This window comes from Odontesthes bonariensis, chromosome 24, assembly GCF_027942865.1.
Source record: "Odontesthes bonariensis isolate fOdoBon6 chromosome 24, fOdoBon6.hap1, whole genome shotgun sequence".
NCBI lineage: Eukaryota > Metazoa > Chordata > Actinopteri > Atheriniformes > Atherinopsidae > Odontesthes > Odontesthes bonariensis.
The window spans coordinates 12,231,175-12,256,116 of record NC_134529.1 but is presented as its reverse complement, the minus strand read 5'-3'; the positions used below and the strand labels follow the sequence as shown (position 1 = coordinate 12,256,116).

Here is a 24,942-nt window from a genome sequence, read left to right as displayed (position 1 = left end):
GGACAATTGCAGCACAGAGGAGGAAAGAAACAGGCACAGAAGTAATGACACAAGAGAATTGCTTTAAGTACGAGCAGTTTTCATTAGTTGTGGGTGGATGTGAGCGTTATGTGAGTACACAGTATGCACCAGTCAAAAAGAGCACAGGAGAACATGCTCCGTTGGCCAAAGGTCGTTTCCAGTATTATATCACGCGCTGTACAATTACATTTTCCAAAAAAAGCTCAACTTTGTGGGTTTTTTGTCTGTAAAAACTGTACTTTGGTGTAGGAACTCTAAGTTCTACATATCTAAATAGAATAAAAAAATAATTGCAACAGTGTTTCACCTCTAAATGCAGTACATGCCAACAATGATCCAGCTTCATATGTGTAATAGAAAATGAGACGAACAACACTCACTCTGCTACACAGCTCATCAAAGGTACAGTCAGCGATGGAGCCACAGGTCTTCTCAAGAGTCACATCTCTGCCCAGCACGGTGAGCACCTGAGGACCTGTAACTGATGAAAACACACACAAACAGCATACATTTTTTTTGTAGCACTACAAAAGCTGGTGATTACATTGAAGCAAATCTATTCTAAGGAGGGCAGCAGAAAAGAAGAAACAGGAATAGTTGATGAAATAGTAACGATAGTTGACCGTTTAGAGACTCTAGTGTCTACAATTTACATTTTTGAGTGAATGATGCTTTTAAAGATGAACATAAGGAGTTATATAAGGAGGTATTAATATAAGTTTGCAAAAAACTACAAGATAGCCTTATAACTTCATCGAGAGTGAAATAACAGAATCCCGAAACTGAGTCTAAAACCTAAATTTTCCACAAAGATGTTTGCTTTTTACCTGTAATACTAAATAAAGTCACCCACACATAACAAAGCCAAACACATTTTAGTTTTCTTCTCTGTGGAATTAGGATCCCATGCAAAATAAATGAGGTGTTTTATATTCCCCTTTAAGAACTGTTTCAAGGGTACTTTCAGAATAACAATGTATTGACTGTGACTGCCTGCGAAGTTTAACTCTGATATATACCCAACTCCTCAGAGCCATACAGCTCCATTGTTGCCCCAGAACTATCAAAACCACTTCAGAGAGCCACGTCGCTCTGCTGGGTCACACAGGCTTTCCTCGCATTGAATGCAATCATTGAAAAACGTATGCTTATTTTGCATTGGATGGCAGAGGCAGGTTTTGAAAAAAGTTGGGGCAGGGGCAAGTTTACCACTGTGCCGCAGGAACTCCTAACAAAACAGTTGGGGAGCTAAGGAGAGTGGCTGCCGTAGTTGCAAAAGTGAAATGTTTTTGTCATTCTTGTTTGAAAATAAGCTTCAGATACTCAATATTTCGGGGCCTCCATCACACATTCAGCAGGTGGAAGGTCTGGGCTGCGACCTTATAGTGCGCTGCAAAGTTGTTCATCATAAAATAACATTCAATAAAAGTAGACTCAATCCACTCGTCCTGAGCATGCTGGAGGCAGCAGACATTAGTGGGGAGGAAGAACTCCCTATGAACAGGAGGAGACCTCCACAAAAAATACCACAACAGTAGGTTATCATTGCTGATGTCTTTTCTCCTTGGCATTGAGTTAACACACACTTGAATGCCCCAGAATAACAAATTTGGTTTTAGACAGGGACTCACACTTACTGATCAGTTAATCAAGTGTATTTGATTAGCAGCATCTGGCTATTACCAACTGTACGGGTTTAGTTGAATCTCTTTATTTATATTTTTTACACGCTGGTTTAATTCTTATCAAACAAATAATGATTATGGGTAATATGTGGAGTATTATTTCATAACATAATTCATGGGACCTGGTGAAGGACCGGATGATTTTTTTAAATATGTCCTGATAGATAAAACCTTGGAACTAAAAAGAGGGAAAATCCTTTTTCTGCTGTTGGAGTGCTCCTGGCTCAAGATGATTCTGTGGTTTTCGGCCATGTCCCGTGTGCAGAGATTTCACCACAATTTCTTTTAATGATGCAATGCGCCGCAAATGATGAAATCTTAAACTCTTACTTGGAGACACTTAATTCCTCAATGTTTGACTGTTAATCCACACAGTGATAAACCCCTCTCCACCTCTGCTGCACAAACAGCCTCAAACAGCGTTAAAGGTTTCTCGAGGTTTATGACAAAGTTACCAGAGTTTTTAACATGTTTAAAGCAGTGAGAAAATAGCAGCTTGCCTGTTTAAAAAAAAAAAGCATACTGAAAATGTCATTAATTGCATAGAAAATAAATAACAGCTGGGTCTATAGTATGTTTAATTACAATGTCCTCTTATGGAGTTTGAGTCTTCCTTACCGCTCTTTTGTCTCAATGTGAGCTCCTCAAACAGTGCGTCCAAGAAGGCTTCTGCACCAGGCTCCCCTGTGCTGCACAACACACACACACGCACGAAACACAGAGGAAATAATAGGATGTGAAATTAATAATGCTGAAGTGGCCGCATCAAACGGTGGCAGCAAGCAGAGCATGGGTGCGGGGTACTTAGCTTTTCACTCCATCAGCAAAAAAACAGGATGTCAGGCTGTAAACACATGCATTAGCTCGTGAATGCACGTCAAAATGAGACTGTGAAGGGTGTGCGTTTGTGTCCGTTTGCACGCTTGTGTTTCAACTCCAGGTAAAAGGGTGTGATGTGCTCTATTTACATACAGTGAAAGGAAGAAAGCTCTTGTTTGGCCGTGTGTGCTTGCGCTCCATCAGCGTATATGTAATGAGGAAAACAGCAAACTAGCTTTTAAAGCTCTGCCATTTTCTCATGTTCCATTGATTCCTCTTTTATTCTTTTCATGGCTCAAGGTAATGCAGGTCTTTATAAATCTCCCTGCCTGTTTCTGCCCATTTATACATCTGTTTGCCTTCTCTTTCTGTGCTTTAAAAAAAAATGAAAAAAAAAATATAAATAAATAAATAAAAAAAAATCACCAACATTTCCTGAGTGTGAATTCTTGTGTGCGGGTTAATGTCGACACCTCTGAGCTGAGCTGGACTGTAATCAATGATATAGCGTGTGTGTGTGTGTGTGTGTGTGTGTGTGTGTGTGTCTTACATGTAGTAGAGTTTTCCTGCTTTAGGCTTGTCCAGCCCCCTATAATCAATCCCAGAGTCCAGGCATATGGTGTGGCAGTATTCCTGAGCACACAAACACAAAACGACGCTAACATTTTCAGTCTAAAGAGCAAACTGTAAAATTATGTCTGTGTTTAAGAGCAGGGATTGATTTCTAAATTTGATATTTTGATGCAGTTTATAATAATAACACTGAAAATATGAAGTTAATTCACATTAAGAACAAAAAGGAACAACAGTGGATGACATTTGATTGCATTTTTGGATGGGTTGTTGTGTTTTTTGTGTATTTCCTAAGATGCTGTGGTCTGTTGCTTTCTTTTGTTTTTGTAACGTGTTTCTTGAGATGTTTTACACATTATATTGCGTTTTTAGTTTTTAAGTTTGTTTGTGATTTTGGTTTAGCTCTATAGAGTTTTTGGTTTTGTTGTGTTTTGGTCAACATTTTCATGTGTTTGCACATCAGGGCCAACAGAATTCTTCCAACACATCTGATTATTTGTAAAGCTTTTTTTTTCCCTTTCATATCTTTTGCTTGAATAAATTGAACAAAAAAAATTAACCATGCAATACAGTCTCTCTGTGGCACTTAGTCCTAAATCTGTCTCATCTGAGTACATAAATCTTAAAAACAGCACATAAATTAACAATACTCTAAAATTTTTATAATGAATAGTTTCCTAAATGAGTATTTACAACCTGATCTCATGATAGAAGGTATAATAGCTGGTACGCAGCTTAAAATGTTGCAGTCTCACTGAAAAAACGCACAAAAACTGTACCATCACTAGATTTTCCACTCCCATTTCTCTTTGTCTACTGAGAGACTTGCTGCTTGATGTCCACATAAACACACCGATGGGTTTGTTGCTTATAAGGATGAAGAGGGGTGGAGGATGACCACAAGATCGAGCCTCATCTGACACATCGCTTTTCTTTTCTAGTTTTTAGAGTTAGGGCTAGAAGTTTAAAACACAAGGTGAGGGGTTGGGAATTATACATGGTTACATGTTTTAACATTAATGAACACTTCTCAGCACAAAAGCAACATATAGGTTGGCATCTAATGTTTTTCCACTCAGGATTCTGACACCCCTACTCTCATCATCTATGGGATTTGTACTATTTCTTATTCAGTTTTGGTGTTTATGTGGTTTTGATTCCCATGTTTTCAGTGTAAAGCTTTGTTTAGGTTGTCTCTGGTTTTCTGTTTCATTTGCTCTTGTTTAAAATCTTCAGATTTTTTCCTCGCTTCTTTCTGTTGGTCTTTCTTTGTGCTCTCCCTACACACCTGACCCTAGTTTCTCATCACCACACCAGTCTTTGTTTGTTAGTTCTCTCTCAGTGCAAATACTCCAGGCTTCCTTTGTTCTGTGCCAGGGTCTCATCATCGTTCTTATGCCAAAGTTTGATCTAATTTTCAGATTCAAGGCCACTTTTTTGTTTTTAATAAAAGTTATTCCATTACTTGTCTGTGTTCCGTCTGTGAGCCTTCTTCTGGCTCCTAACCTCCACTGCTCCACACAACTGCTAGACACCTACATTTTAGACATGTGGACAAATCTACCAATTGCACGTTTTCTTATGAGACTGAGCTGCCGTTTGTCACATACAGTTCCAACTGCAGCTTTGATGTGTTCTCCTGTTTGTGTAAGAATCTACAGAGCCCTCAGATTGTTTCTGGACAATTGAAGTCTGTGGTTTGAAGGAATAATAATAGCAACGATCACTTTATGGTTTTAATAAATCAAGATAAAACTGTAGCAAGGCCCATCATTTAATCCGATTCAGTATTTAAAAACTTAGCATATAGTTTAAAAAAAATCATGACTATGTAACATACCAGTGCAGAAAATAAGTTTGCTGTCAGGTTGGGTGTTTAGATTACAGTTGCATGAAAACCTTTGTAAGCTTTTATGTTGTTATTGGGAATTAAGATGTTGTCTTTCTGCATGATAAACTGATGCCATGTCTTGCTGCTGTACAGCCAACTTTAGAAAACATTTTGATTCTCTGCAGGTCTCCTGCATATGTGTAATGTGAAAAGTGAGAGCTCTGTGCCACATCCCTCTCACTATAAATAATTAAATGGGCAAAGAACAAATCCTGCATGAACAGATAAAGTGACGGGGCAACACAGAGGGCAGCATGCACCTTGGCATCCTCTGACAGCTCAAAGATTTTGTGTCACCTCTTCATGGTTTATTGAGTTGAACTATTATTCTGCAGACATTCAAATGCGTTTCCACTGGGGTGAACCCGTGATGCAGGGTTCAAACTTTTCCAGATAGAGTAAAACGTCAACAGGATTCATGTCAGGGAGTGCAGCACAAACTATAATCATCATCTCCACTATTCTATCAAAGAAAAGAGAGGAATTGCATATCATTCCATGCAAGCCATCAGCGGCTGACTGAGTATTCAACGACAGCTCCATTAAATTATGAAATCAGTGAATTTCTGCCACTGGCCTCCTTAAGCTGCAGGATAATTAGTAATCATCACAAAGCAAGGGGACGGAAATACTCTATTCTTCTCTGCTGTCAACTTTTTATCTCCGTGTCCGCTCACACAAACGGGGTTCTCACTCTGAGCCAATTGGCTGAATCAGGCTTAATAACAACCTGACAAACTCGCCCTCCCCCACGGACAAAAGGGAGGTGTCATTTCATCAACCTTCTGTGACCCCACCAACCGGTAAATAGTCCCTCCGAAAAGAAAAAAAAAAAGAAGAAAAAAAAAACTTGTCACTATTGCCGCCACATCATTAGAATCTCAGTTTGTCTTTTCTCCTGCCATCTTCTCCCCCCTCCCTTTGTGAACAGTGTCTACCTACAGTAAAGACGGCTGACGGAGGTACAAATAAGCGAGGGGAAAGAAGGAGGAATGGAAACACAATCAGAGATGATGATTCCATTGGTTATTTATAATCAGATGAGGCTGAGGCCTTGCGGGTCATTACTTGATTATTCATCTTGAGGGGATTGTCAAGTTCTCACTCCTTCAAGATTTCCTCCGCCTACACATTGTGGTCTTTCACCCCACCGTCCCCACCCCCGTTCATCATGCTCCTCTCAGATTCCAATTCTAGTCAGTCTACTTTGCAACTTTCAGACTCATCTTGAACTGTCCTTTTTCATTTGATCTGTAAATTCTGCTGTACAGCAGCAAAACATTGACCAGATACTCCTTTCTGATAGGCAGTGTGCAGTATTCAAACTGTTCGGCAATGAACTGATCAGCTGATTGATAATGAGAATAATCAATCAATGGCAGCATTTTGCGCTCTAGGAAATTGCACAATCCTTTTGTGTATTTATTGTGAAGGCCAATCAATTGTGTTTCAGAAGATTTGTTGCCTTTTCTATGTTATTTTTCAAGCTCAAATGCTTTGTGAGTCAACAAAAGTAAGCCGTTTGAAAAGGTCAGCATAGGCGCTTTGGAAAAATGTAATTTAAAAATAATAAGCTGACAAAACTGACAATTAAATCCTTTTTTAGTGAAGCAGACTGGTAGAAAAGCAACATGGCAGCAGCGAGACTACACCACCACCACCACCACCTACAACACAGACACAAGCGAGACATGACAGACATGAGAATCTGAGCCTCTTTAGAATAAAGTCATCCGAACACATGTAGCTCCAATCACGTCATTGTCCGAGCTGTCTGCTGCTCTCTCTGGACAGCCGTTTAGCATAAAAACAGAGTGGCTTTTTTTCTCCTTCTCCTGCCTCTGCTCCCCTCTGTGCCCGCTCCCTCTGCGACATATCTCTCTCTATCTTTTGGTCCTCAAAAAGTTGCTTTTGAGTTTTTCAAAGAGTGCGATGCCATTGAGCTGCAACAAAAGCCAAGGATGGCTGACTATTGGGCCCTGATGAGGTCCACTCCCTCATTACTCGGCAGCAGAAAACATTTGATGCTTTTTTTTGTTTGGCCTGGAGAATTGACCAGGCCTCAAAGAAATGCAGGGTGGGAAGGCTGAAAAAGAGACGAAAGGGGGGAGAGTGAGGGTGAACGGGGGAAGAGGGGAAAAGGTTGTCGTTCATTCAGCCATGTGTGTCTTACAGCCTTGTGTGGAGGGACAGAAGAAAAGTGGGAGGGGGCAGGGATAGAGGGGTCGAGAGAGAGACGGGGCAGAAAAGAGGGAAAGCTTAAAACACTGCCTTTATGCTGGCAAGTTCTGGACGACTCTTCTGACATCAAAGTGTTTTCACTTACTGGGGAGCTGCTGTGTGTGTGTGTGTGTGTATGTGTGTGTGTGAGAGAGAGTAAGTGAGTGAGTGAGTGAGTGAGTGAGTGAGTGAGCTGGGGGTGTAACTGGTGATTTTATTCATTCATCGGCAGTCTCAGGGGGGTACGTGACAATGTGAACACCCTAATTACACCTAATGATCTATTCCCTTAAAGTGTGACAGCCTTGGGCCAGCGATGGATTGTTCGGCGGGGTCGTTCTCACAACCTCCCCCTGCCTCGGCTGCTCCTCTTGGGGAAACATCCTGCGAGTTGCAGGCCTCACCTTTTGTGGTCCAGGACCCCACTGGACCCCCCACCTTCGACTCTTCTTGAGTTTAGTTGGGCCAAAACCGAAGCAAACTGAAACTCGGGGTAGGCTGTGGTTCCTGCACCTGGCCAACAGAGGCTCTGCATGTTGGTAGCAACAAACGAGGACATTAGAAATGGGCTCCGTGTTTTGAGCGCATGGTGAGTGCTAAAAGGGTTAAAGTCTACGATGGAGCAGGTTTGAGAATTCTGTCTTTATCTAATGAATTACAAGGATCATTGTGTATAAAATCCACCAACGGGACCCTTGAGACAGCACTGCAGTGCTACTGTCCAAGGATACGGACCTGCAGCACTGATTTATAGGTTGTACTAATTCTTTACACATCGTTATTACAGATTTTGTCAAGCTGCAAGTTTCCATACAGGTGTAAATATGATCAATACCCCTCAAAAAGTGAGAAATCTCAACTTAGATCATCTCTCCTCAACGCTGTACTGTCAGTTTCTCTTTTACCTTCTTATTTCCAAGAATTCACACAAAACATATTTGACTTGTTATAGTAATTTGATGATTTTGTTTGTATAAGACCTGAACTAAAATATGTCAAATTTCTTTTCAGATTTTTGTTTCAGACAGCTACGTTATATGTCTTGCTTTACTCATCTTGATGTTTTGTTCTGTAGTACTTTGAATCTCCCAAAATCAAACTTTTGTGACATGACATCAGCAGTGAGTCCCATGTTCATTTCCAAGCTGGCCCTTTACTACACGTTTTCTCTGTGATTATTCAAAAAAGGCAAAAATGACACAAAAGTAACACTAAAGCAAGGACCCAAATCTGTTTGATGCCATTAAGCTGTATTTGGTAAAAAAAAAACTGAATACAGACAAACTTTTCTGAACACCTCAGACTCTGACTGAAGATGATTAGGGTTCAAAGGAAAAAACTTTCGAAAGGAAAATGATTAAACTGAATGTTCAATTCATAGATGCAACACTTTGCCCAACAGCCTCCTTCAGAGTGGCATGCTTACATTTATGAAATGTACCCTACAGTTAATTCTTTACTAACTTGTCTGCTCATGATTAAATGTGTTAACAACAACCACCCAATTAGGATTTCAGTCATAAAAAAAAGTCACCTTCTTGACATCAACAAAAACTTAGAATTTAAAAATTTCACGAGTGAAATGGACTCTTCTATGGGCTATAGAAGATCCCTTCTTTTGGCTGGGGAATGTAAATCTACTGCTTGTAAAAAAACAAACAAAAAACTGTTCAGTTCAAGATGCACAGAGACCTAAATGAGGGTGGTGAAAGTGGAGTCTTCAAACAACAAAAAAAAAAACCTTTGGTGCTCAAGCAAAATTCAGTGATTAAATATTGTGGAGAAATAATGAAATGGCAACATATAAGATCAGAGTGGGCATGTTTGATCATATGCATCTGACCTGTGGACAGACTGATAGTAAAGCATCAGTTAGGCAAATCAACCAAGGTACCTGGATCAATGAAAAACTAAGTACAAACTGGAACCCAGATTCATTCCTCATGAGTTCAAAGGAAGAAAATTGATTTGTGGTTTATTAATCGTTCAGGTTTCAAAAGAGAAACATGTTGATATGAAAGCGGTGAGCTTTGCACTTAAGGCACACAGGTAGCTGTGCTGCTCTGCCATTCAATGTTCTGGAAGACAATGGCTCTCATCAAATATCAAAAACCTTTTGATTTGAGCTTTTCTGCTCTTCACAGACAGCCTTTCTCACCAAGGTCATCACTGAAGGACCACATCTCTCATTCTTCAATACGCTATTCTCTAGCATTATGTTGTTTCAAATGAACATTTTTTTTCCTCTCATCACCAACTGCACAGCACATTGCAACTATTAACAATGACACAAAAAAGAGAAGGATCAAAAGAAGGGGTTAAAAAGAGCAGGAATCCAAAGATACTCCAAGTTGCCTCAGGGTTGTTGTCATGTTTTTTCTCCCCTCTGGAGCTTTTTGCGCAACTGCAAGCGAACAAGAGGAGGGAAAATAAAGTCACTATTCTGCTACCAAAATACAGAGACCTGACCTTGTGTGGGTAAAGCCAGTGAGCAGAAGAGGATGGTGATGGAATAAAGAGCGGGGACAGAAGGGTGGAGAGATGGGCAATGAAAAGTGGAGTGGAGAGGGAGGACAGCTCATGAGAGCGAAAGAGTGTCTTAGTTAAAATCAGGCAGGCAGTTTCTATTGAAAAAAAAAAGCCCCAAAAACCCTGTATTTTACAAGACTCTGAGCTTTGCCATGGCTACAAAGAAAAATAAGCCTTAACAACTGAATATATTCACTGATAATATCTACAGAGAGGCAAAAAAAAAAAAAGAAAAAAAGAAAAGAAAAGGACAAAAAACTAAAAGGTGACGAACAGCTCAGGGCTGTTAGAATCGACTAAGGTTTATGCTTTCTGTGTTTGGCTATGGAATCCACTTAAATCGTTCTTGATCTAATGATTTTCTCATCTTAAAGATTAGGAAACTGGATGTTTGTGGAGGGAGGGGCATTGCAGAAAAAGGGGTCCCAACTAATCAGAAGTCAACAGTTAAATAAAGACATCAACTCAGGCGGACGGAGGTGGTGGATTAACCTTTACCACTGCAGCTCAGGTGATAAGGAGGGGAGGTCAGAGGCTATTTTATACGTGTTGACACCCTCATTCTCTCCTGCAGTCGCTATAGAAACACACTCTGGCACGCACATGCAAGAACGACCTGCATCCAAGACTGCTGCACCCTGCAAGCCTTAATTCAATCTATTAAGGGTCAGCTAGCTAGAAATGTCACCTCGCTAAAGCACGCTTTAACTCTGCAGAGCAGGCTGCCATAGAGAACACTGTGCACCCCCAATAAAAACCCCCGACTCTGAAAACCAGATGGCTTCACAAAGGCGAACATGGTACCCTGAAAGAAAGGAGGTAGTACGGGGCAGAGAAGGACAACAGGCATTCAGGACCTTGATGAGGGTGGATTAGAGAGGGCAAGGGTGCTGATGGGGTGGTGGGTGGGGAGCAGGGTAACTCCAAGACTTCCACAAGTGTAGAGACTTTGCATTCATTGAAATTTTAGTTCTACTCATTTTGAGGTTCATGTTGTCACAAGTTAGATAAAAATTGTGCAAAATATACTGTTTTATATCTCAGAGTTCTGAGAGTTCATCTCAATCGAACCATTAAAGGCAACAATTATTACAAAAAAAAATAATGGCCAATCAATATTGTTTTATCAAATGCCAACAGGGGGCGACTCCTGTAAAACAGAAGTTAAAGAAACTACCCCTCACTTAATCTGTGACTTCAATAAACTTTCACGCAGCCAGTTATTGGTCTCTATCGCTATCATCTCTATCGTTTGAATAATTTTTCCTACAGCCTGGTTTTCCTTTAGTAAATAATGGTCCTGATGCAAAACAAATGCTGAAAGTTAGTTACCTAATGAGCCTGCATGATTTGAGCAGTTCTCACGGAGATCCACAACTTGCTTCTAATGTGTGGTTTCAAAGGAGCAGAAAAGCAGTCCACAATCAAATGGTTGAAAGATCAGTGGCTAAATGTATGATCTTTATAGAGACTTTTGTTAAAACATGATACTGAATAGAAGAGGGCATTATGAGTGAACCCTATGTTTCAAAAAACAGTTTCCATCTGTTGATGCTCCCACTTTCACCAATTCAAGCTTCTGCAGAGTGAAAAAAAAACAACAGAAAACGGAAAAAAAAAAAATCAGTTCTGAAGTCATGGTTTAAGTAACCGCAGTAGTGCCTTTACAATCTTTAACTAAATACCAATAAAAGGTGCAAGAATGCTTCCCTCCTCTGTTGCAAAATGCACGACAACAAATTATTATGCAATTATTTATGATCATGATCACTCCAAACACATCAACGATCATCTGAGATGCAGGCAGGATAATGGTGCTACCTGCTTAAATTGCAAAGCAGATTTTTTGCTAGAAATGGCTAACCGCCGCATTGCTCCTCTGCTTTCCTCTCCTCCTCCTCCTCTGCTCACCCTCTCCTCACCCTCTACTTTTGAAATGCAAGCAGCCTGAGTCAGTCACTCAGCTCGTCCACCCATCTCCCATTCACATTACCTGTACTCAGTCTCGCTCTCCCCATCTCTCACCACCTTTCAATGTGCCCTGGTATGATCAAAGACAGCTTTGTGACACTTTGCGAGGCATCCGGAAAGCAGAAAACATCAAACCACTAAAGAGCAACTTGCAAAAGAACATACACAGAGGGACAGAGGCGCACACACACAAATGTGTGTAGGTGTGTGTGTGTGTCTAATAAATTAAATGAATAAATTAACAAGACAAGAGAGAGGGATGACTTTGTCTCTACCTTCAGCACGTCGATGAAAGGTAGGAAGGTGTCCCTCTGAAGTCCATTTTTGTACAGATCTGAAAGAGGAAGGGAGGGCCTGTATTAGAGCTGCTGTTTAGCCTCCTAATAATGTCATTCCCCCGCCACAGATTGGCAGATAAAGTGGCTATTGATGAACTGAAGGATGGGTGGGGAGGCACGACAAAAGGACTGGGAACCAGGGGAGAAAAATGGATTTCTGCACCGGCAGCGGCAGCAACATAAAATTCATTACATTCCCAAACAATAGTGGTGAGAGAAAGGACTGTCGCCTTTTCAGCGCGGACAATGTCCACAGCGGCTCGCTGAATAGAGGTTTCAATTAGCTCGGCTGGAACAAATTACATCTGAAGTAGCATCCCTGATAGACAGATAAAACAGATAGGGATTCACACACAAACAGGGACAAAGACACACACAGACGCGCACACAGTGAGGTTTAACGAATGCAAACAAATGTTGATGTCTAGGCTTCAGCTGAGGATCTACAAACAAATAAACCTCACTTTATAACTCCTCTACTGTAATGAAGTCTGCTGTGAATGAGAAATGGCTTTTGTTAAGATTCAAGGGAATAGAAATCAATATTTTAAGATAATTTTACTTGCTTCATTGCCAGGAGAGTTATTCAAATATGAATTCCGCTGTATCGATAAATTTGACATTATAATTTGTAAGTTGGCGAGCTTTAAAGATGCCTTTCCCAAAATATCAAACTATTCAAGGTAAAGACAACGTGTATCCTTTGGAAAGTAAACGGATTCCAGGATTTATTATTCACTTTACTTCCCCTCTTATCATCCTAAAGAGACACAAATGATGAAACTGTCCATGAAAATTGCTCGCTCACATGATAAAATCAACTGCATGTTATCAACTACGAGTGTAGTGTTCCACTGCTGGTCTTTTATCCCCATGACCCTCCACAATCACAATAAACTCCATCAGAAAAAGAAAAAAAAATATCTCTAAATTTCCCCTTCAGACACATCCAGGCCTTTTTGATACCTGCATCTCCACATCAATAAAGATGGAAAATGTATGTCTTTCATATCCAGTGGTCTCTTATGGTTTTTAGTGTTCCATTAACCTTGTCATTAATACCAAGTAGGCTCTCTATCAAGTTTGCCTGGTTTGGTGCTTTGTTCTTAATAGCTCGTAAATATCAGAGACGCACGTCTTTGTCTATGAGAGCCATCTTGCTGCCATCCACTTCACTTAAGGCTTTGAGACATCAACATCTTCCCGAGAAAGAGAGGCGTCAGTAAGCACATCATGCATTCATCTCCACCTTGATCACCAACTTGCTAATTCTTTCTCCATCCTGGCTCTCCTGGCAGCAAATGCAACATCAAAGCCTGTTAAAAGACTGCAAAGCTGAGAGGTGAATCAACTGTTCCCCTTTTACTCCTGTGGTTAATTGTTGTTAAAAGGGACCACTTGGTGTGGTCTTGTAACCATCAATTTATTCTGCTGAAATATACTCACAAGTGAGAAGCAAAAGTTCTGGATATGTCCTTTTTTTGTTGGACTTGGTAATTTCTTATCACGTTTCAGTACTTTTCAGTGAACCTTTAGGGTTAAAGCAGTGTCTGACATTATTTCACTGTAAGCTTTTTGTACTCCAAATGCTTCTTAGCAGCTTTTTGTGCCCTCGATTGCGGAGATTAGAGGTAAAAACTGACAGATAGCAGCCTCTCATTTTGAAGATGCAGCCTCAGTGAGGTGCAGATCACTGTGAGCTTTGGTTCACTAACATCAGAATGAGTCCTAACATAGCATTTTCATACCAAAACAGCCACAAATGAACTCCGATTGACATGTCTTGTGATATACTGACTCAAGTGGTAGAAAAAAACCCCCAAAAAAACACAAAAGTGAAGCAAAGTGTACGATTTTGATTAATTAGTTGAACAGTCAGTCGTCTTAAGGACCACATTTTTCTCTCATTGCACCGATTAAAAAGATCATCACTTTGGATTAGAAAATCTGGATGGTGGATATGAGGAAATGAAGATACTGTATAAACTCTTATAAGTAAAGACGTGTGGCAAATTAAAGATAAAGCCTGAGAAACGCAATGCTTCCACACAGGTGCACTGCATGGCACTACTCGGCAGCGGCATCCTGTGTGACATGTATAAAAACGCTCCTGATTTTTGTATCAAGATGGTGAAAGGAAAAATGGGTTTCATACTTGTGGGCACAGATTTCTGTAACATCTAGACGTGTCCATGTACATTAACGCTCATTCTAACAACATACTCTTAATGCCCAACCCTAACCATCTGCAGGTGAGAGCACAGTGGCAGAGAACGGGAACGTGAGCATGAGGGAAGTAGAAAACAGCAAGGACTGTTGAAAATTGAATCAGGCCTATATTAAATCTATGGGAACATGGGTAGAGGTGCACACATTCCATTAGGAATAGGGTCACTGAAAATCAGTAAAATTGTACTTAGTGATCACCTTCCATGATGACAAAGCCCTCCTTCACAGGGCAGAACAAGCACCGAATAGGTTGAATAGTTGGAGAATACTATGGATAACAATCCACTTGAATATCTATGTGCGATTTTTGACTGGTGTGTTAGACAACACCATCATCAGAACAGCAAATAAGAGATATCAGAGATATAAGAAAGGTGTCCTATGGTGTCAAGAGGCAACCAATCAATACTATTTCGTCAATTTATTCACGTTAGATTGCATATTTCACACGAGTGACTGGGTTATCAACTAAGAGAATTTCTTTCCTACATAAGGATGATGAGGATGGCAGTTTGAAGCCATCGAATGCATTTGAAAAGCTGCAGTAAAACAAGCTGCATTCATTGTGTTTTTAGATGGCATAAGTATAAGTTCCATTTAAAGCATTGAGTATTTTTTTGTTGCAACCATTTATTTAAGTGTTTTCTTTCAATTTTTATTGAGTTGACATTCTAACTAATAATAACAACATATAGAGTAAGTGACAATTAACACCTAAACGCGCATAAAAAAGTACAATGTATGAGTGCTGGTCCTACCGTCAGGGGGTCTGTTGGAGGTGACCACCACCGCCACTCCGGCTTTGAACATTGTCTCAAACAGCTGCTTCAGGATCATGGCATCAGCTAAGTCGGTCACCTGATTGAACAGAATCAGAAAGGAGGAGAACCCTGTTCAAGCACTGCGTAATCTACCTTTTGTTGCCACGTGTGTATTTTTTTGTCTGAGGTCAAATCAAGCCATCAACACTCCATGTTGATTGGTGTCATTCAGTCCTTTTTGTCCGGTCATTGCCATTCACACTCGCATGCATCCACACACACACACGAAACACCCAAACCACTTGAACTGACTGCAAACGGTCACGAAGCAGCTTTCTGCTAAGGACAAGTAGCTGAGACAAGGCAGGAGATCTGCACCGATCAACTGAGCCGATTTGAGAATGGGTGCGAGCACGATTACAAGGAGAAGAAAAGAAAAATGAAAACAGAGCAATGCCAGTCAGTGCTGGGGTCATCAGAGCAGACAAAGCTTCTATCAAAGAAGGCCTTATAAAAGGCAAATAAAACTGTGCATGCATGCGTTGTCTGAACTACACACAAGGCCATACAAAGTTACAATACATAAATCCAATTCAACTGCCTCCTGCCTTTTTCATCTACATCATTTCCATGAGTCCACAATGAACAAAGGTCAATGAAAACACTGACGCAAGGACGTTTATGAGTCGCTGGCTGTTAAATGAAGAGCTCTGACCTTTCTATTAGTAATCCAGTGCTCTCACTTTTGTTCTTATTCTCTCATCTCTCCCTCTTCTACCCATGTTGTTCTTTTGAACATCCATAAAAGGGAGAAATCATGTTACCCTGCGATGAACAGTAGTCAAAGCGGCATGTATTAAGCACACCCGATCAAGCATGATGACTGACTGATGAGAGTTGGGAATTAAAGAAAATAATAAATTCAGCAATTATGGTCCAGTCTTGCACTAGTTGTCATTCTTACTGAATAAAATAAGACATTCTGTAATAAACAATTACTTAGAATTAAACTCAGGAAATAAATGTTGGTGTAATTGTAATATCCCAGCAAAACTGCTACTGATTTAAAATGTTCAACATACTAAATAAAATGACCCAAATGCAGATACAGAATTGTACCAATTAAGTTGTGTAATGCTTACACACTGCACATTTGACAACTACTGAAGTTAACGAGCCACAGGTCAGTCACACAGATACAACTAAAAAGTCAGACTCTTTAGTGGAAATCAATGCACCTGTTCAGGAACACCTTCAAAAGCTATCGATAGTGAACACAGTCTATCTCAGCAGAGTCAAAGAAATGAAACAAAACCATAAAAACAACCTCTCTCATGCAAATCAAAAAAAAAATTTAAATACAAAATCCAGAGACTGCACCACCTTCTCTGGGCCTGTGTTAATTTAGAATGGACTTAGGTTAAGCTCTTTTTGAAAATCACGATTTCCAAATATCTATGGTCACAAAAGGCTTTTTCAGGAGGTCAGGGGAGTGGGTTCAAACAGCTATGTAAGGTCGACTTGTGAGCCAGACAGATAATGCTGGCCCATTACAATTGATGTTTGAATTATTCATTTCTGTTGCTACTGTGGGTCGAGGAGTCTGCAACAGAGCGCGCTCACTTTAGTTCACCGTTTGACTTTTGACTTGTTTAAACTGAATTAAAACTCACAGGCACAATAGACATGTACTTAAACTGAGGAAAATCAAATTTGTTGAGTGGCGACATAAAATGTTTTTAGGATAACTCATAAAAAGGTTAACATAAACTGAAAGTATATCTTGCAAAGAAAATGAATACAAAAAAAACCTAAATTCCTCCTTATTAATGCCACCTTGAAAGACGGATCGTTTATCTACCTTCCAAAGGATGAAAGAAGCCATGAACCACTGTCCCCCTCTTGATTAAGACCAAATTTAATGGGAAATTCACTCAAGGGCAAAACACAAGCAAAATGTTTTGGTGTAAAATACGAGGACCACAACGAAGAAATCATAGCGTCGGTACTCTAAACGACATATAGTTAACTATCATAACTACTAATAAAGGCTGTCTACACAACAGATTTAAAGAACAAACTCCTCCAAGGATTCCAAAATAAAATCCTTCATTTTAACCTCAATAGTCCAAAAATCCATATCTAAGGATCTGCAAAGGTTTGTTGAAATGTTGTTCCATGTTAGAGGAAAATTAATTTTCTTACTCAAGGTGTGACCTTTGCTTTCACTTCATCTTTGTCAACACAGAAGGGCTGTATGACACGTCTAGCTACAAAAAGTACACTGTGGATGACCACATCACGTTGCTATGCGTTGACTCCTGAGAAAGAAGCTTTAGAGGTTATCTGCCTAAGATGTTTAAGCCACATCCTGGTCTGCTGCATGAGCAAGCAGGTGTGCGCTACACCGCCCTCTCCTCTTATTCCCTCTTACCTACTTTTCTGTATCTAACAGGCACTTCTCATGGCCATACCCACAGCATATGCCTCCTTTCATACTCTGGAGAGTCTTCTGCTTTTGCATATTAGCCCCACTGCCCTTGCCAAAACTTGATTAACATTTGTGTTAAAGCCTTGATTTCGCTGAGAAGAGGTGGCTAAGGGCATCAAATTAGAGTGTGTGTGCACGCGCGCGAGTAATTTAGTGTGTGTGCGTGCGTAATGAGAATCAACAGAAAGCCAAGGCTCTGCATCTCTCTGAAGGGGCCCCACGTTTCCTGCGACCACAGGATTTTATTTTCATTTCAAAAGAATCATTTAAAAATGACCTTTTATACAGCATGGATTTGTTTATTCATGTGCCCTCAACATGGGCATAGTATGAGGGGCAATATTGATTGCTGGCTGAGCAGGGGGAGAGGGAAAGAGAATGGGTACCCACAGAATGAGAAAGGTGGAGGGACTGATGTAGTACTTGTGGAGCACAAAAATAATGGTGCAATCTCTGTCAGCCGTTGCCGATATTTAAATGAGCATCCAATTACTCGAGCGTCTGTCAGTTTATAGCGAGGCACACGGGTGCCAAATTAAACCTCTTTTGATGTTACACCTCTTTATGTACACAACCTATGAGTAATTTACCAGAAGCTGCACAGTGACTGAGGCCCTGAGACAATGATGCTCAAGCGTTTTCTTCTCACTCTTCTTCCTCCCTTCTCACTCTTCCCCATCTTTCCATCTCGGACCTCTCAATGGCGAGTATTCATTAGGGGAACCGAGTAGGGGTCGTAAAAGGAAGGAGGGGGGCTACAAATTACTGATAATGGCACGGTGCTAATGAAGAGAATGGAGAAATGTCATTAGCATTTAAGAGGATAAGATCCATCTGACCCGCTGCCGCCAGTCGCTTTCTAGCTCCACTCACTTAAGGAAGCAGAAGAGTGCGACTGATACCCAGAGCCTCATTTGCATGGCTGAGTGGAAGAGGATGCTGATTGGTATAGACCCCCCCCACCCACCCCCTACCCACCCACCCCAACTCTCCCAACCTCGCAACCTCTTGTTTATGCATCACAAACAACGCGCACATGTCTACTTGTTTCCCCTCCATTCACCGGTAGCAACAGTCGACAAGCGAAAACAGCGAAGCTGGCGACAGCGAACAAAACAAATCAATGAGAATGCACAAACAGCGCCGCAGTTTAAAATGTGAAAGACGGGCAGATGAAAGGAGCGGCTCTTGATCCTCGCAGATGCATAGAGTTATTATAGAGAGCTCCTGCACCTTCTGTGACCTTTGACCTACTGGCATTAACTGTAATGATATCAGTGAGAGGAGCAACATTGTGCTGCTAACAGATGTGCTTGGATGGCTAATGAAAAACACAGAAACACATGTCTTTCTATACAGCAGTGAATGACTAACCACCTTACAGAGAATGGTGAGAGCTTCAGTGGAAGCTCTCTCCTCTGACACCAAAGGCTAGAATAATGAGAATTTCTGCATCACAAATGACTGACGATGCTCTTCAGTGCTGTAAATCTAGTGGGGAAAAGAAATAGTAGATGACTTGGTTGTAACGTTTTACAACAGTGCAAAAAAAAAATAGCAAAAAGAGCAGGCAGCGGATTCAGTTTCAAGATACTGACAGTGAAAATGTTATATCATAACACATGTAAGATGACACAAAGTAGTAGTTTTTACCACACGTGAACAAGGAAGAATGGTTCACTGATACAACTGCTATGTTTAAAAGGAGCCACTAGGTGTCCCCAGTTCTGCTTTTTTTTTTGGTCAAGCTCACAAACACACAGTTGTTCATAGAGGAAGGATACTGACAGAGGTTAAGCATTCACAGCATCGCAATCGCACTTAACTCTGAACTAAAGATACACAGATTACAATTTAGCATTGTCTCCCTATTCCTGCTCTAGTAAGAAAGAGGGGTAACCTATCCAAAAATGTAAAACAATCACAATTTTTAATATTCGTAGATTTTAAAACCTCTGATCTATGAGTTATACTAAAGTGTCATTTGCTGTGGATTTATACTCTTACTGGCTTCATGTTGGATTGAAATATCAATCATATCTGCAGCTAAGTTGCCATTTAACCTCAATACTTCACATGCCAGCTGCTGCACCTCAATAAAGAGGGGGGAGGATGGGCAGCATGTGATGGGCACCACCTTCTCAAACCATGGGACTGTTGAAAATATTAAATCTGATAATGTGTTTTACCTGGGACATTATTGAAATCAACTATATCAACCTTTATTCTGTTATTTCTTTCCCCATTTACAAACTTCTTTAAACTTGAAATACCTTACAAAACACGTACATAACATAGACATTATTCCCCAAATTATCTGTTGATATAAGAACTTAGTGTATATGCATGTTATCACTCTAAACTAATATATCTATTTCTTAATAATACTATATGTAAATATGAGCATGGCAGTATATTCACTTATATTACATCTATAAATATAGTCTTGTATTATTACTGTCTATTTTGCTACTTTAAACTGATTTCTAAGCAGGCTTTAAGAACAAATACACACACACGCACGCACACAGAAACAGTGTTCGCAAAGTACTTGCTCACCTGAAACTCATCAAAACACAAGAGGCAGGTCTCACTGCTGATCTCCATGGCAACCGGTGATATAGGGTCATAGGTGAACATTTTCCCTAGCCTTCGTTTTGGCAAGCTTTGTTTCCTCCGATGGATCCCTTGAAGGAGCGCACAAATGTCAGGCACATCTTAAAGCACACCTGCATCGGCAACCCAAACCCACTGACGATACTGAATAAAGCAGTAATTTCACCTGTATGCATAATGGTAGACAATTAGCATGGGAAACAGAGGGATAAATATAGGATTGCCAGAGCATAAGGAGTCAAAAAAAAAAAAAAAAAAAAGACAGAAAAATTCCACAAAGTCATGCAAGCCAGTCTTTGTGGTGTGGTGTAGGAGGACACGGCTTACTTTTGTGAATGTCCAACATGAAGCCATTGAAGTGGACCCTCTTTTTACGGCTGTTTTCCACATGGGAATAAAACAGATCCATGAGCATGGTCTTCCCTGTGCCTGAAAAGTGGCAAATATTAGAAAACTTGTCCTAAAAAGAATAGAATAGAAAAATACTTTATTCATCCCCCAATGGGGGAAATTCAAAAAGCAAAATAAGAAGACGTCTTTTAGAAATTTACATTTATAGAAAAGGCCGTAGAGATATTACTGTCTACAAAATTAAATATCTGTTCCAGAAGCAATCTTACCAACATCTCCATATATGTAGAAGCCTTTGGGTGGGGGTGGTGGTGGTGGTGGTGGTGGGATGGGTTCCTCCTTTGGGATCAAAAAGTTAGATATTAGGTGTACCTCACAGCTCTGCGTGATCAAAAACAAACATACACCACAATTAACCACAAATCTAAATGAGTTCCTAATCAAATGCACAAAACTCTATTGTCTGATGCCTACAGAAACTTCTTTATATTCATTACAGCATATGACTGAATCATAATTTTATAAACCAAATATGCTAAGGCATTAAGCCACCACTACAGTGTGAGGTTTCATGTTCTCCAGACAAGCCCACTGCAGGGGAGGAAGACAAAGGGGATCTAATCAACAAGACAAGCCAGGGTTCCCACGAAAGAAAAGCATCATCAGAGGAACAATGGGGGGATTTGTCAGACAAAACGGAGAGGACTGGATGAGGCTCCATACGAGATGGAGTGGACTTGTCTGTGCAGCCTGTTTAGCGCTGCTAATTGTGATACGGTACTGTTGCATTGAGGTGCTGCTGGAAGTCATTGTGCTGCCTGCCTCCTATTATCAAAAGGTCCTTGCTTAAAAAAAAAAATCTTCTGTGTGACCAAGCTGAGAATACAGAGTAAAGCCAAATATCACTAAAGAGGACCTGAGCCATGTAAATGCATGTGTCATCAGTTTGAACACGATGATAATTTGAAGCGTATTTACCTACAGATGGCTAAATTATGGATTTTTTAAAGCAGGGTTTTTTTTCAGAGCATTGTGGTAGAGGATTCTCCATCTCTGTGACCGGGCAGCACCAAATAGCTTTAGAATTGAATCACTCACTAAACAGAAGGGATATGTCCTCTTAATATTTAATTTAGTAACCATTTCATGAGAATGGTACTCAGGCTCCACATGCACTTGGTCTCCCCAGCACAAGGAGCACTTGACTCTGATAAAAATTGAAAATGGCATATTGAAAACTAAATTAAAAAACAAGAACTTCTTACCCTTACCCATCCCCATCCCTGCTCTTCCCCTCCTCCTCCCCCTGTTCTCCCCCCTCTACCACTCCACTGCCTGTCCTGAGCTGAAAGCGGAGTGCTGGAAGAGCAACAAGCCTTTCCTGTCTGCCCTGGCATAACAGCGTGTGACTTCTTCCTGACTTCCCAAGCTGCCCTCTGGCATGGTGGGGTAATTGTCAGTGGTGGCTGGTCATTTTACCACGGCAGAGTGGAGAAGGACAAGGCTGTCCCTCAGCTACTTTGTCTAGCTGAGCTCTGTGGCCCTGTCTGCCCTCCTGGTGGAGGATACAGGCACATGAGTGGAAAGTTCACATGCAGGACATTGTCCCTATTGGCTTTTAAATGACTTGAGAATAAAATGCTTTTGAACACGTTTATCCGGGGCCAAATAATGTCATATCTAATACTAGCATGATTGATGAGGTAATTGTGGGTGTCTAAGTTAGCTCTGACCAAAACAACTGTCCTGCTGGAGGCCTACTGAGCACAGGAGGACTCTGATGCAGGTCTGACTTGAAGAGGGTGGCTCTCACTGAACAATAGCCCATTGTCAGCCAACCATCCGCAAAACCACGCCACATTGGGTCAATATTAAGTCAAGTGTACTCTCCTCACAGACTTGATCAGTTAGTGAGGACAATGGCGGCACTTTCACAGGGAGAACAGACACCAAAATGACAGTGGTATGACCTGATTTAAACTAGAATAATTGCGTAAGTACTCCAGTCAGTGTGTATGTGTGTGTGTGTGAGAGATACAGCAAGAAATAAGGTGCAAAAGGAGAGGGGTGAGTGTTGTGGTCTGTGGTGATGTTGATAGCCTAACACCAAAGCATTTGTCAGAGTCCCAAATCAAAAGCAAAAAGGACAAGAATGGCCCAAACAAAAGGGATCCCCTCATTACTGCATGGGGACGGTGAGAGAGCGAGAGGGGTGCCGGGACGGGCCCAGCGGGAGGTCTGCCCTGCTGCCTTCCAAAATCTCTGCCTAACCCTGTGTGTCTGTGCCAGCCAACCAAGAAAAAAAAAAACCTCCCACCACCGAATATGAGACAGTCATCTCCCCTGACCTAAAAACAACAACAGCCCCGTGCATTATGCTGCTCCATAACTTACATGCACAATACACTTCCCAGACCCCCTACCCTCCCTTTGACCTGAGCCCCATGGCCACCATCACTGATGCAACTGGAGTACAGTACAGTTGTCTCCGCAGAGTCCCCACACGTGTTAGATGTCAGTGGGACTTTATACCACAAGAGAGTCCAGATGCCACACTTCAAAATCCTCTCAAAAAATCCACACAGCTTTTAAAACTGTCAACATCCACTAAATGCTAAAATTAAATTTTACCTGAGTGACTGAATTCTCAGAAATGCATACAAGAAAGAAAAACAAGTATAACTGTATAGCATGGCACCAGTCTAACCATCAAAAACGGTTCTGTTCACCTATTCACTCTGTATTGATCCATTGATTGACTTTACCCATTTTATCTGTGAGGTTAACATGGAGGCTGGAGCCTATCGTCAGACAACCACGCACACTCACACCTATGACCACTTTGAAATCACCGGCTGACCATCCTTGCATATCTAAACTGTGAGGGTAGACAGGAGCACCTGGAGGAGACACACACAAGGAAGAGCTTGTAAAAAAGAAGCAGCTTCACACTGAGAACCCTCTTGTTGTAAGGCCACAGTGCTAACCTCTGTGCTGCCCCCTACACGCCAAACAGTGTGTACTATGTGGGGAAAATGAAAAGAGTGAAGGTGTTACAGTCTTAACATTTGTCTTGTGTATTAAGGCTCCATATCACACTGTTGTCACAAGTGGAATGAAATAACTCTGCTGACACACAAAGTGCTCAAAAGCTGCTAAACTTCACCCATAGGCCTCTGCTTTCAAAACAGCTACTGAGCATGAATGCCAGTCCATCTCCACAACAGCACGGAGAGACTCCCTCCACTGCTTATGAAGACATAGTAAAACTCTCAGGAGCAAAAGCGGACACCGTGTTTTGAGTGTTCGATCAAACAGGTGATATCGATTTTAACCAGAAAGAAAAGCCCATATTCTTTCTCTTGCAGGACCCATTAATGATCAGTGAAAGGGACGTGGGTTTATGTTTCAACTACGTAGTCACAGGTACAAACGTGTCCTACTCAGGTCGCAGCTGGAGTTTTAAATCTTTCTGTGCATGGCTCATTCTGCTGCTCACAGAATGATAATATTAATAATAACACTTCATTTGAAAATGCCTTTTAAGATACTCAAGGACACCGAACTATATAATCACAGAATGCACTGAATACGGTCTAAATCAAAGCAAAACATCATGTAATCGGTTACTTCAAAGTTCATACGGGCTGGGTCTTCTGTAAAAGCTCGGTCAGATGTGATTCGGTTTCTTGGACAGAAAATCTATTATTAATTCAAATTCAATTCAAATTCAAAAATACTTTATTTATCCCAGAGGGAAATTAAATGTTGATGTAGCTCAATTAAATCAAGGAGTTATTATAGATGCTGATGGCTGTGGGCAGGAAAGATTTCCTGTAGCGCTCCGTTTTGCATCCAAACTGAAGAAGCCTTTGACTGAAGAGACTCTAAGGAGTGATGTAAATCAAGAGGATTAGCACAATTCAACCACGAGGATTGAATTTTATAGGTACAGTAGAATTTAATTAATCAGTGTGAGTGTATGTAAGGAATAACATGAATCATGGAACCAGCTTTTTGCCAGGAATGAAATTGTGCCACTATATAACAACAGATTTACCTTTTCAGCTGTTGTAATGCCGGACTTCTTGTTGCTGCTGGCATCGTTTGACTTTTTTGTTGGTGGGTTCAGATAGATGCTGTTACTGTAGGTCTTGAGGGTGTGCTGCAGCGTAGCCAGCTGCTGGATAACATGTCTCTGTTGGACATCCGGTCTCAGGGAGCCGCGCTGAACCTGGCGATCAAAGTGACCTACGGCGTCACCGGAACCATAAACATCAGCTGCTGCCGAGTCAGAGGAGCGGCACGATGCAGAAGAACTGAGCGTCCTGCAGCTACTGTAACCTTCAAAACACAGCAGTGTCAGTCAACACACTATGCTATCCTGTTACTGTCAGATGTGGCGTGAACACAGCCTGGAACACCAAAAGAAAACGAAAGTACGCAC

The 24,942-nt window shown here is 41.0% G+C and overlaps 1 protein-coding gene across 1 annotated transcript in view; it reads right to left on the bottom strand.

Moving 5' to 3' along the window:
- Positions 1–24,942, bottom strand: part of afg1lb (AFG1 like ATPase b) — a 28,808-nt gene that overhangs the window by 3,624 nt on the left and 242 nt on the right. Inside the window, exons 2-10 of the mRNA XM_075459802.1 lie at positions 24,556–24,839; positions 20,765–20,834; positions 20,472–20,573; positions 20,088–20,215; positions 15,035–15,134; positions 11,985–12,043; positions 3,076–3,158; positions 2,325–2,395; positions 402–502 (exon numbers count right to left, since the gene is read on the bottom strand). Of these exons, the coding sequence (XP_075315917.1) occupies positions 402–502; positions 2,325–2,395; positions 3,076–3,158; positions 11,985–12,043; positions 15,035–15,134; positions 20,088–20,215; positions 20,472–20,573; positions 20,765–20,834; positions 24,556–24,839 (998 nt within the window). The remainder of the gene's footprint in view (positions 1–401; positions 503–2,324; positions 2,396–3,075; positions 3,159–11,984; positions 12,044–15,034; positions 15,135–20,087; positions 20,216–20,471; positions 20,574–20,764; positions 20,835–24,555; positions 24,840–24,942) is intronic.